Below are 13943 nucleotides of genomic sequence, written 5' to 3'. Positions count from 1 at the left end.
TGTAGTATACTAGTACGATGTGTAAGTCTGGGAGCATTATGTGCGAGTATAGTTGGGATGATAGGGTTAGTGTTTGAGTCTGGTTAAGGTAGTCTTGAGATAAAGTGATGTATGGTTAAACTTTCTGGTTTTGGTTTGTTTTTGCCTTGAATGTATAGATTTAAGGATGATGTAGAATCGTTTGTTAAAGGTAACAGATAAGTTCTCATCTCCATCAGACCTGTGACTGAGCATTCATGACTATATGCCCTGCGTGTATACATTTTGTCTGATGCCATTGAGAGTGTGCAACTTCATGGGCCTAATGTACAACAATGTTGCTGCAAGTCACAAACCAGATATTGTCTCATTTATTTGTTGACACATGGTGTGGGGGGGGGCACACGGCTTGAACATTTGAAAGGTTTTTGTGACTGCTATTTGTGTCTGTGAGTGTCTGCATGGATATTGGAGAGTTTAACAGGTCATTGCTGGGTGAATATGTAAACTAGATATGCTGGAGAATGAGCGATTTTCCCTCTACTTTACATGGAAGAAGATGGATTGTCATTTGTTAGACCTGGCATCATTGGCATGAGTCTCTCCTCCATTTTTTCTGTTTGCCTCCTCTGTTTACGATGTTTTTGCTGGTAAATGCTTTGGGCACTGTTAGACCTGGCATCATTGGCATGAGTCTCTCCTCCATTTTTTCTGTTTGCCTCCTCTGTTTACGATGTTTGGTATATTGCTTTGGGCACTGTGCCATTGCTGATCAGTGCCACGGTGCAAGTGCTCCCTATGTGAAATTGCTGTATTGATTGAATTCCATGTTTGGCTTATTTGGTTTACTGCCAGTCCCTAGTAGAGTGCACCAGGAGTGCCAGGGCTTGTAAATACAAATGCTGCTAGTGGGCCTGCAGCACGTGTTGTGCCACCCACAAGAGCGGCCTAGTAAAAGTATGTCTGAAGGTCTACCATTGCTAGACCACGTGCAGTCTGGTACTGTCACGCAGACTGCGCAAGTACACCTACTTGCCAGTCCCTAAACCTTCCCTTAACTTCATGTTAGTCACCCCTATGGTAGGCCCACGGGCAGGGTGCATTGTAAGCATAAGGTAGGACAAGCCTGACAAGGTTGGCATGTCCTAATAGTGAATTACAGCCATATTCGTTTTTCACTATTGTAAGGTAACCTGCTCTCCATCAGTTAGAATGGGCTGCCAGGGTTAATAATGCTATAATCCTAGCGGGCTCGGGGAGCATGGTGCAATGTCGAGTTTGGTATCCCCTAACTCAGGGTTTAATAACGCATCCGTTTGTGTGGATGGTTTTTGGACTCCGTGTTTGAAAATAGCACTTTTAGAAAGTAGCTATTTTCTTGTCTAACTGTCTACCGGTCTCTGCTGGTTCTGGTGTGCGTGTGACAGGAGCTGGGTGGCTCCAGAGGTCTGAATGAGTCAGTGTGGGGTGAGTGGGGCATTTACATTGAGAGTAGGGGAAGAGTAGCTCCTGATAGCCTGCCCTGCCTGATACAATGCTGGCTCCGCCCCCCTGCCAGGCGACTGATGACTCTGTGCCTGCCTGGGACTTTCCTGGCCCACCTCCTGCCGGGCAACTGATGGCCCTGCCCCTGCCAGTGACAATGCTGGCTCCGCTCCTGCTGGGCGGCTGAAGACTCTGCCCTGCACAGTGAATAGGCCAGGTGCTTCGGCCTGGCAACACCCACAACAAACCCAAGATGGGGGGAAATTCCCCTGCATGGACAAAGGGATCAAAGCCAAAAAGGGGTATAAGAGAAGAACCCCTGAACCAAGAATTTAGATCACTTCTGACAAGGAAACCTGAACCAAGGACAAGAAGCCTGCTGATCTAAGGACTGCCTACCCCTTCTGCCAGAGTGCTGTTTGTTGGGGGAATCTGCATTGCTTCTTTATTTTTGCCAAGGAACCAGGAGAGAGGAACTGTGTGTGTACTCTCAATCTTTGCTAAGAAAATCTCCAAGGGCTGGAAGAGTGCCAGTCTCCTGTTGAAGTCACAGGGCTAAAGGACTTCATCTGCTTAAAGTGCTGTTTGCTGGAACTTGTGAATCCAGCACCTCTGAAAGAATCCAGCAATCCCGACGCCGACGGACGCCGCCGAATCCAGCTCGACATCGTGAGTAACGGCTCCAGTGTCCCACTTCCTCGACGCCGGCCGCCGGGCCCGATCGACGCCAGCAACAACGCCAGTGAGTAGTGAGTTCGGCTCCAGCTCCAAGTGACCTCGTGTCTGCACCGCTGCTGATCGCATCGACTTCGAGCCCTCTCGACGCCGTGAGCGCTGCTCACTCTTGCAACATCGACGACGCCGTATCCTGCTTCATCTCGTGAGCGCTGCTCCCGCCTGACTTCGGTCGACGCCGCTGCAGATCGCCCCGACTCCGAGGCCCGATCGATGCCGAAGACGCGACGCCGGACATCTCGACGCGGATGATCATCGAGTGCTTCACTTTTCCAAGGTACTGTGTTGTTGGGGTCTGTGCGACTCCGGGCTCGACGTAGCGCTCCTCGCGGTCGACGCCGAACCTTTGCATTAACTTTGCCTCGACGTCGTGTGACTCCCGTGTGGGTTACATTGTTGCCAAGAACTGTGTTTTAAAGAAGAAGAGTTGCTTTTGATACTAAAGACTGTGTGCTAAGAAGAAACTACGCTTGAACTATTATTTTTCCTTCCAAGAGTATTTATTAAGATTGTGGTATATTTTTATCGTTATTTGGTCTTGTGCTAAGGCTTATATAAAAATCCTTATTTTTATAATACTACTGTGTCATGTCCATTTGTAGTGTATTCACTTTATTACTGTATGTGGTCATAAATGCTTAACGCACTGCCTCTGAGATAAGCCTGTCTGCTTTGCCAAGCTACCAAGGGGGTGAGCAGGGGTTATCTAAGTGTGTGATCCCCTTGCCCTGACTAGAAAAGGTGTGTCCCTATTTGTCAGAAGTGTATACCTCTGCCAACTAGAGACAGCCGCTTCTAACAGGCACTGTGCCACTGCTGATCAGTGCCACAGTGCAAGTGCTCCCTATGTGAAATTGCTGTATTGATTGAATTCCATGTTTGGCTTATTTGGTTTACTGTCAGTCCCTAGTAGAGTGCACCAGGAGTGCCAGGGCTTGTAAATACAAATGCTGCTAGTGGGCCTGCAGCACGTGTCGTGCCACCCACAAGAGCGGCCTAGTAAAAGTATGTCTGAAGGTCTACCATTGCTAGACCACGTGCAGTCTGGTACTGTCACGCAGACTGCGCAAGTACACCTACTTGCCAGTCCCTAAACCTTCCCTTAACTTCATGTTAGTCACCCCTATGGTAGGCCCACGGGCAGGGTGCATTGTAAGCATAAGGTAGGACAAGCCTGACAAGGTTGGCATGTCCTAATAGTGAATTACAGCCATATCCGTTTTTCACTAGTGTAAGGTAACCTGCTCTCCATCAGTTAGAATGGGCTGCCAGGATTATTAATGCTATAATCCTAGCGGGCTCGGGGAGCATGGTGCAATGTCGAGTTTGGTATCCCTGAACTCAGGGTTTAATAACGCATCCGTTTGTGTGGATGGTTTTTGGACTCTGTGTTTGAAAATAGCACTTTTAGAAAGTAGCTATATTCTTGTCTAACTGTCTACCGGTCTCTGCTGGTTCTGGTGTGCATGTGACAGGAGCTGGGTGGCTCCAGAGGTCTGAATGAGTCAGTGTGGGATGAGTGGGGCATTTGCATTGAGAGTAGGGGAAGAGTAGCTCCTGATAGCCTGCCCTGCCTGATACAATGCTGGCTCCGCCCCCCTGCCGGGCGGCTGATGACTCTGTGCCTGCCTGGGACTTTCCTGGCCCACCTCCTGCCGGGCAACTGATGGCCCTGCCCCTGCCAGTGACAATGCTGGCTCCGCTCCTGCTGGGCGGCTGAAGACTCTGCCCTGCACAGTGAATAGGCCAGGTGCTTCGGCCTGGCAACACCCACAACAAACCCAAGATGGGGGGAAATTCCCCTGCATGGACAAAGGGATCAAAGCCAAAAAGGGGTATAAGAGAAGGACCCCTGAACCAAGAATTTAGATCACTTCTGACAAGGAAACCTGAACCAAGGACAAGAAGCCTGCTGATCTAAGGACTGCCTACCCCTTCTGCCAGAGTGCTGTTTGTTGGGGGAATCCTGCATTGCTTCTTTATTTTTGCCAAGGAACCAGGAGAGAGGAACTGTGTGTGTACTCTCAATCTTTGCTAAGAAAATCTCCAAGGGCTGGAAGAGTGCCAGTCTCCTGTTGAAGTCACAGGGCTAAAGGACTTCATCTGCTTAAAGTGCTGTTTGCTGGAACTTGTGAATCCAGCACCTCTGAAAGAATCCAGCAATCTCGACGCCGACGGACGCCGTCGAATCCAGCTCGACATCGTGAGTAACGGCTCCAGTGTCCCGCTTCCTCGACGCCGGCCGCCGGGCCCGATCGACGCCAGCAACAACGCCAGTGAGTAGTGAGTTCGGCTCCAGCTCCAAGTGACCTCGTGTCTGCACCGCTGCTGATCGCATCGACTTTGAGCCCTCTCGACGCCGTGAGCGCTGCTCACTCTTGCAACATCGACATCGACGACGCCGTATCCTGCTTCATCTCGTGAGCGCTGCTCCTGCCTGACTTCGGTCGACGCCGCTGCAGATCGCCCCGACTCCGAGGCCCGATCGACGCCGAAGACACGACGCCGGACATCTCGACGCCGCTGATCATCGAGTGCTTCACTTTTCCAAGGTACTGTGTTGTTGGGGTCTGTGCGACTCCGGGCTCGACGTAGCGCTCCTCTCGGTCGACGCCGAACCTTTGGATTATCTTTGCCTCGACGTCGTGTGACTCCCGTGTGGGTTACATTGTTGCCAAGAACTGTGTTTTAAAGAAGAAGAGTTGCTTTTTGATACTAAAGACTGTGTGCTAAGAAGAAACTACGCTTGAACTATTATTTTTCCTTCCAAGAGTATTTATTAAGATTGTGGTATATTTTTGTCGTTATTTGGTCTTGTGCTAAGCCTTATATAAAAATCCTTATTTTTATAATACTACTGTGTCGTGTCCATTTGTAGTGTATTCACTTTATTACTGTATGTGGTCATAAATGCTTAACGCACTGCCTCTGAGATAAGCCTGTCTGCTTTGCCAAGCTACCAAGGGGGTGAGCAGGGGTTATCTAAGTGTGTGATCCCCTTGCCCTGACTAGAAAAGGTGTGTCCCTATTTGTCAGAAGTGTATACCTCTGCCAACTAGAGACAGCCGCTTCTAACATCATTGTTTTCTTGTTTGTAAGAAAGAGAGGTGGCTCCAGACTCTAGTATGAAATTCTGGCTTGAACTCAGGCCTGATGGGTTCATAAAAGTGACAAAAATGAAAACATTTTGACACCTCTGATCAACATGTAGACAATAAGTGACAGATTAACAAAATGGTGTGCATAAACATACTGTTAGAAGTTGGGGTGTCTAGTTGTCAGAGGCAGGTACCTTTCTCCAAATAGGGATTCTTGCTTATAGTCAGGATAAAGGGTATACACTACTACCATAACCACTGCTCACCCCCTTGGTAGCTTGGCACTAGCAGACAGGCTTATCTCAGAGGCAGTGTGTAAAGCATTTCTGAACACATACAGTTATACAGTGAAAACATTACAAATGGACACCAGTTTAGAAAAAATAGGTAATCTTTAGCTAAACCAAAACAAGACAAAACAACTAAAATCCACAATATAGTAATACAAATATGACTTTCGGATGGTAGAAATAGTTAATTTCTAAGCAAATTGCAGATGCGACACTTTTCGCACAAAGCACCTTGGATGCGTGATGCAAACAAACAAAACGGGCCACAGGGAAGGGGATGCGCCGGTTCCTTGCTCCTGGAGATGATGTGTCGTTTCCTTACTGCTGCGCAGGGGAGGTGATACATCTGTTTCTTACTGCATCCCCCAATGATGTGACAAACTTGGCGCCTAAATGTGTTGCGATGATCTGGAACGATGCATGGATTCTTGCAGCTGCACAGCAGGCCTTGTGTCGAACTCGGTACGATGATCTCAGACTTCGGAGATTGGTGCACTTGATGCGCGTGTGGCGATTTCTTGAGCCGCGGCAGGCTCTGAGATGATTTCCTCAGCCATGCATCGGAAACAGGTGCGGATGTGTCTCGCTTCTTTGAAGATGCGTTACTTTTCCAGCTCCCAGCAAAAAACAGTCTCTAGAGGTTCAAATCAACAGCAGGCACCTCTTTGCAGGTCATAACTCCCAGCAAGGAAGTTCAGGGGAGCTGGAGGTGAAGTCTTTGTGTCCCTGAGACTTCAGAAGAGGAGGCAAGCTCAGTTTCCAGCCCCTGGAGATCTTCTTTCAAGCAGGGGACAAAGCAAACAGCAAAGTCATTTTCTCCTTTTCTTGCCAGAAAGTAGCCACTGCAGGCCAACCCCAGACAGCAAACAGCACAGGAGCAATATTCCTCCTCAGCTTCTCCGGCTCTTCTCCTTGGCAAAGGTTCCTCTTGATTCCCAGAAATGATCTAAAGCTCTGGGGTCTGGGCCCCAATATTTATACAACAATGGGGCATATTATCAAGACTCAGCGATAACGTTATCGCTGCTTTATTGGCAGGAAACTGCCGCTAAAGTGGCAATAAGGGGCTTGATAATATGCCCTGGTGAACTCCCATAGAAGCCCAGGTTAGATGTATAACCTGGGTTCTCTTGGAATTCTATACAGCGTATTATCAAGTCCCTTAACGACACTTTAGCGGTAGTTTCCTGCCGATAAAGCGGCAATAATTTTATCACCCAGTCTTGATAATATGCCCCAAAATCCTTTGTTTTCTGGTGGCAGAGAATCCCTGTGCTTGGTCAAAACCGATTCTGTCCTCTCTGGAGCAGCTTCCTTGTAGGAGATGGAGACAGCATTGTACTTGGCATACCAGGCCCATTCAGTTGAAAGGAAATCTCCTCCTCCTACTCTAAATGCAACCCAGGTCTAATTAGCCCAGCCCTGACTCATCAGGCTCTTTGGAGCTGCTGCTCCTCCCAGCCCCTGTCATCCAAAAGCCAGACATGCAATACTCAAACCTAGCAGAGGCACACAGAATGTAAAAATCACCCTCACTTAAAGATGGATTTTAGTATTTTGAGTTCAGGCATACTAAACTTTATTTGTCCTACTTTGTTCCCAGTGGCAGTTATGTTTATAAGTTGTTATAAGCAAACTCCCCATTATGTCCAGTGGAAAGAGGTAGCCTTGGAATAGTGAAAAACGAAATTGCCAGTAATTCACTATCAGGACATGCCACACACACCAGGGAATGTCCTACTTTTCACATACCCTGCACCCTGCCCTCAAGGGTACCTTAGGCCTACCTTAGGAGTGACTGACATGTAAAAGAAGGGAAGGTTAGAGCCTGGCAATGGGTGCACTTGCCAATTTGACATGCCAGAATCAGACTGTACACAGGCTCTGCAGTGACAGGCCAGAGTTACATTCAGAGGCTGCTTTGGTGGGTGGCACAACCAGTGCTGAGAGCCCACTAGGAGCATTTGATTTACAGGCCCTAGGCACACACAGTTCACTGTACTAGGGTCTGACAAGTAAATCAAATATGCCAATCATGGAATCACTAATCCATAACAGCATTTTACAAAGGGAGCACTTGCACTTTGCAAGTGAACAGCAGTGGCAAAGTGCCCAAAGCATCTCGACCATCAAAACAGAGTTCAACACACAGCAAAAACACAGGAGGCAAAGGCAAACATGCACGGAGACCCACACAAATGGTGCCAGGCCTGACAGTGGTCTTGCAATCAATACACCACTGTTTCTGTCTTCAGTTCTTCTCACAGCAAAAGAACAAAGTGCTAATTCGCAATGTGCTAAGCAAATGTGCTAAGCAATGTGCTAAGCAACCTTTTTTGATCTAGGCACACACAGTTCACTGTACTAGGGACTAAATAGTAAATCAATTCAGCCAATCATGGAAACACCAATCCAAATCAACAATTTACAAAGAGAGCATATACACTTTAGCACTGTTCAGCAGAGGTAAAGTGCCCAGAGCCATTAAAACCAACAACAACAGGTCAGACACAAGAGGCCGAAAAGCAAAAAGTCTGGGGATAAACCATCTGAAAAAGGTCTAACAGATACCGTTGATGCACATTTTCAGGGGGCCAACTGCAATGTTAGCCAGCTTTGAACAAGTGATACCCTAATGAATACACAGTTGCCAGACATTCGTCTTGTTCTGGTCCTTTTCTGCCTGCTTTTTCTGATGACAGCAGGGTGTAGTTCTTGCAGTGTTGAGGCTAAAATTGTGAAGACTTGGGATGAAGGGCCTATTTTTATGATTTTGATTTTACATGCATTCTTCATTGTTATGATTACAACTTTGGAAGTGTTGAAACTGAATGAGAAAGTGCACTGCTCACAGTCATCCTGAGAAAAGAAATGTATGTGGTTTCATGCTTCACTGATTAGAATGACTTTTTCGATCCTCGATGTGAGAGAAGTGAAATACAAAGGTGGATTTGTGCAATTGTTGTGCATCCATTTGTATGAGAAAAATGCACCCATTGGGCAAACCTTTCCCACAACAATCTCAATTTTGCTAAGAGAATAGTAAGGTTTTTTTTCAAAAATCTGCATTTTTGTCTATCTTTAGTTTTACACAAATAATGAGAACTTATGGAGGCATTCAACTTGGAGATTTTGCAAGTCCTATTTGCTCAGCTGATTGTAAATATCATTTGAGAATATGTCCAATTTAGATATATGAAGCTGGGTTACACAGACCTCTAGTCATCATTTGTAACGGTCTGTACAATTGTAATTCTTCCACATGTATATTTTTTCTATAGTTGGAAAATGTAATGTAACGTTGCTCCTTTCTACACAAGACCTGTAAAAATGGGGATGGAAGGTGCATGATACCACACTTTCTACACAGCTTGGAAGAGTATGCTTGTGTGGTTATAGGTATAATTGAGAGACCCTGGCTGTTGAAATGACAAATTAACTAATGGTAGTTAGTTATCTAACTAATGTTTGTGACCTCACTTTTGGATTCGGTTTGATGACACTTAATGGCCACACTTCAGCCGGCTCACCCTAACACATTTTAGAACACTACTAGGTCACCCTCCTCAGATCCCTTTTAATGTATGTTAGCCAGCTGCACATATGAATATAGATCTAAATCCATGTGCACCTTAGTGAATCTGCTCCCTTGAACCAACATGAATACGTCAAATAAAAATCCCCCAACCTCAAATGACACGTGAAATGAGAATTCACAATCAACTCAGATCATCATACAAACTCCTTAAAACACAATTCACATGCTTTACTTGAGTATTCGCTCATGCCTTAAATCATTATGCACAAAAACAAGCACAAATTCATCCAGGTCAATTCGCCATGCGATCAACAAGAATCAGCATTCGGGCAAACCAAATCGAAATACACTTTCTGAATGCATAAAAATAACATTCACACACTTATAACCATAGTCCACAGGTCAAGGAGCACCATTCTCAAACTTAAAATAGTCAATTCATCCATGCGGCTCAAACTGACATCAATCTATCTTACATGTGTACAAAATGCTAGGCAATTGATAATGGAAACCAGTGAAGAAAGGGGAAATAACAAAAAGTAACTAATTAAAAAAGCATATCCATTTTAATAATCATATTTAAAAACGTTTTGATCGTTATTTGAAAATACATAACATGTCAGTACATAAGTAAAACAATATATAAAAAAAACTACAAATTCATTAAAAAACTTTTTTAGAATTAAGCAGTAAATTTTAGTCAATGGGTGCAATAAAACTCGGCGCGCATTTCGGCGTGTCCAAACGCCTTCTTCTGGAGCCACAAATTTACTAAAACATTGAAGATCCAACGCCTGGTACAATGTAAATATTCCTAACAGTGGGATAGCAGTTGATGATCAAACCTTTAATAGTTCAATGTATTCCTCCAATCATAAAGATAGTGTTGATTTTATTTCAGCATAATATTAGTCCTATAATGCACGGGAAAGATATTTCCGTCACGAGCCTCAAATTTTATGGTTCATTAACAGTGTTGTACAACCTCTAAAGCAACAAAATGATATTTCCGACACAAGAATCAAACTTTATTGTTCACTGTCAGTGCTGTTCGACCTTGGTCGTATGTTTAGGCGATTTATAATTCGTGAACAGGGACAATCTAAAATAACCCTGAATGGCAATGTGGCGAGGAACGTATATCAAGAATCCCGGATATGTAAATCTTCGTTGTATGCAAAAACACAATTGCAGAAACGCGGGGTGGAAAATGGGCACCAGCGTCTAACGTCACAGGGAGGAGGGAAAAAAAAAACAACTATCTATCTTACAACAGGACTTGTGCTCATTAATGTCAGTCTTTACTCCACCTGAATTAACTTTTATATACATTTATATGCCTCAAATAAATGTTCTCTTACCACAGACCAGAACCATATGACAAATCAGGTGCTCCGCATCGCAAATCAGTATTTGCACTTCTCAAATCAACATTATGCAACAGAATTTGGCATCACAACACAAACCAACATCAACGACATTGAAATAGTATTCAAACGACTCAACTCAGCATAAAAAGCTGGCCACGAAGAATTAAGCCATCAGACACTAGAAGCATACATTTCACAACTTAAATTATCATCACTAGCTCCAAGTCTACAGCACACGTGGCACATGAGCATTCCACCAACCAAAACACCATTTAAATACAAATACTTTAAATCAACAGCACACATCAATATTTAAACATTGTAATGCTGCATTTTTAACAGCACCTACTACAACTCATTCGATTCAGGACAACATACTGGAAATCACTGGTGTAGTGCTCCTAATAGGTTAACCCTACATTTCGCCCTTTCTCAGTGTTCCATAGTTTGTAAACTCAGAAACCACCACTGGACCACTGCAAATAAGACTCTAGCCTTATCACTCTGTTCCTGATCTGCGTGTACGTGTCTAACCTTAACTACAATTTTACATTATTTCCAACAGCATTGAATGCAGTGCAAATGTGAAGTGAAGTTTCTTACCGGGTACTCAAGTCCATTCAGAACGCAGACATTCTTCGGCACTGTTGGGGTGAGAAAACAGATTAGTCTGTATGCCTCTGAAAAACAAGATGAAACATAGCACACAACACAGAATTAAGCATTTGTGTTGGGCCTCTCTTAATTCTTGTCTCTCTCTAAACGTTGCTTCAACTTGTCAACTTATATTGGAACCCTTTTTGTGGTAAGCCTCCAAATGCCTAAATAGTTCAGTAAATATGGAGATAGTTCAGCACCGAGGCGAGTTTGTTTACAAACAATGGGTAAGAGTGGACTTGTATGTGGCTTATCTGTAGAACTTCCAAAGGCACTGAGCTGGGAGAAACCAAGTTTCTCCATTTTCCATAAAAGCAGTTTCATCCCTATTAAAATGTAATTTTCTCGAGAGCCACTTCTTCTAGAGCATGCAAAGAAATTAAGTTCTATATATATTAATACACTGATAGAAAAAGGAGCAGTAATAAAACACTATACCACATATTCTGCCCCCCTTGCCATTTGGGATGACCTGAAGAACACAGCTGACCACAACGAGGTTGCTGCACTACTCTTGGTCCTCTCCTTTGACACGGTTGACCATGACACTCTGAAACACAGACTCTTACAAGCCAGCATAGAGGGGACTGCTCTAGACTGGATTGCGTCCTACCTTCGAAACAGAACTAATGTCATCCATACCCAACCTTTCTCATCCAAACCATACTCCATAAAAGCAGGGGTCCCTCAAGGCTCTAGCATCTCGCCCATGCTTTTCAACCTCCACATAAAGTCATTGCCAGTACTGATCAAGCAATTTCACCTCACGTGCTATAACTATGCAGATGCAACACAAATACCCCTTAAACTGGAATGCCCAAAGACATTGGAAACTCGCCAATTTTCAGTTGTCTCAGAGCCGTGAATCAATGGATGACTTGCAGCCATCTCAAATTGAATGCTTCCAAAATGGAAACACTCATGTGTGGCGATTGGAAACATTATGACCCACTTGCCGCCTGGCCTGATGAACTGGGATCACCACCTAAAGTATCGAAAGAAGTAAGAAACCTCAGAATGACCATTGACTCCAAGCTATCGATGAAGGCCCAAATGGACAAACTAGCCAGATAAAGCTTTGCCACTATAAAGACTTGGCGACTAATCTTCCCACATTTTGGATTTCTACACAAGGCCCATGCTACCATCTCCCTTGTTCTGCCAAACTCGATTACGCCAATAGCCTCTACCACGGATAAGCCGTTAACAACCATGAAAATACTACAACGGATTCAGAACTCAGCTGCCAGATTACTCTTGCATATCAAACCACAAGACCACACCTCACCTGCCTTGAAAGCCCTACATTGGTTACCAGTTGCCAGAAGATCCTCATTCAAGCTGCCTTGTATCACCCACCCACAAAGCAATTTATGGAATGGGACCGCTCTTCATCAGGAATAAAATCACTAAACGCATTCAACAACGGAACCTCCGCTCTAGAGAGGCACCTCGCCTCAAAATCCTGAGATACAAGAAAAAGCACCATGGGTGGCGCATTCTTCTCTGTTCAAGCAGCCAAACTATAGGGCTCCTTACCCCCAACATAAGATCTGCTGACAACCAACTTATCCTCAGAAAACTACTCAGGAATTTTCTCTTCCCCACAACAAGCAGCATACACTAACAGAAACATACAGCATATCCCTCTGTATAGAAGCATTTATTTGTAAAATAGATATGTACCTATCTTTGTGTATTGCTTTGTATAAACATGTAGAATAATTATGTTGTTAAAAAATAAATAAAATACATTTTTAAGTACAATAACACTTGAAAACCAGAGTTTATCTAGTGCATCTTTAATCTACATATACTCACTTCCTTTATGCATCTATAGACCTACCTTGTACTTGGATCTATATATTTATTTCTTTTCTCCTAAAAAGCATATTCAATGCACTACCCTATGTCTCATCCTATACCTCTATCAATATCTTTAATCTACACATACTTACCTACTTTCTGCATCTATATACTTTCAATGTACTTATGGATCTATATATTTAACACTTCTAATTTAGCATTTCCAATGCACTACCCTATTTTTCACCCTCAAATTTTTCTCTCAATATACCTTCTAGCCCAACTTTCTGACTCATCTCAAACCTCTTTCTACTACTCTTCCCAATGGACTACCCTATCTCTCACCCTACACATCTATCATTATATCCTCTACACCCACTATTTCATTTATTCCAAACCCCATACCACTACTATGTTCCCCAAAATAACCATTTCTTGACTCTCTCCGACCCTACCGCTCGTTACATCATCTGACACCTCTTTTACTATACCGATCTACCTAAACAAACCTTTCTAAACTCTTCCCTCTAACTCTACCACTCCAAAAACCCTTTTCGCTCATCAAAAAGCCTCATCCTACTGCAATGACCTAAAAAAAGAAACCCATAACTCTTCTATCTCTCCACTATCCTTTTCAATCAAAATAACAGACTAACATGTTCACTTCTCTAATTTCATATTCCACTATACTAATTCACCCCTAGTCCTTTATGGGTTTCAGAGTAGCGTGCTACTCACCAGCAAAGCGTTTCAACACCTCATCGAGGTTACAAATGCTATATAAATGCAAACCTGTTTGCCCTTTTTTACCTGCCAGATTACTGCCTTCTCAATTCAAATAACTGACTAACATATCCACCACTCAAACTACTTCATATTTTACTATACTAATTTTCAACACTAATCCTTTATGTGTTCTGAAGTAGCCTGCTACTCACCAAAAAAGCGCTTCAACACCCTATCAGGGGTAAGAAGCGCTATATCA

General features: G+C 44.0%; 1 protein-coding gene across 1 annotated transcript in view; it reads right to left on the bottom strand.

Moving 5' to 3' along the window:
- Nucleotides 1-13943, bottom strand: part of LOC144823881 (mucin-2-like) — a 1553567-nt gene that overhangs the window by 197324 nt on the left and 1342300 nt on the right. Inside the window, exon 36 of the mRNA XM_078682769.1 lies at nt 11099-11139. Coding sequence (XP_078538895.1) covers nt 11099-11139 — 41 coding nt within the window. The remainder of the gene's footprint in view (nt 1-11098; nt 11140-13943) is intronic.

The sequence above is a fragment of the Lissotriton helveticus genome, chromosome 3_1 (assembly GCF_964261635.1).
Source record: "Lissotriton helveticus chromosome 3_1, aLisHel1.1, whole genome shotgun sequence".
Lineage (NCBI taxonomy): Eukaryota > Metazoa > Chordata > Amphibia > Caudata > Salamandridae > Lissotriton > Lissotriton helveticus.
The sequence above is the reverse complement of the archived record's forward strand: the minus strand, read 5'-3'. Positions and strand labels throughout refer to the sequence as shown.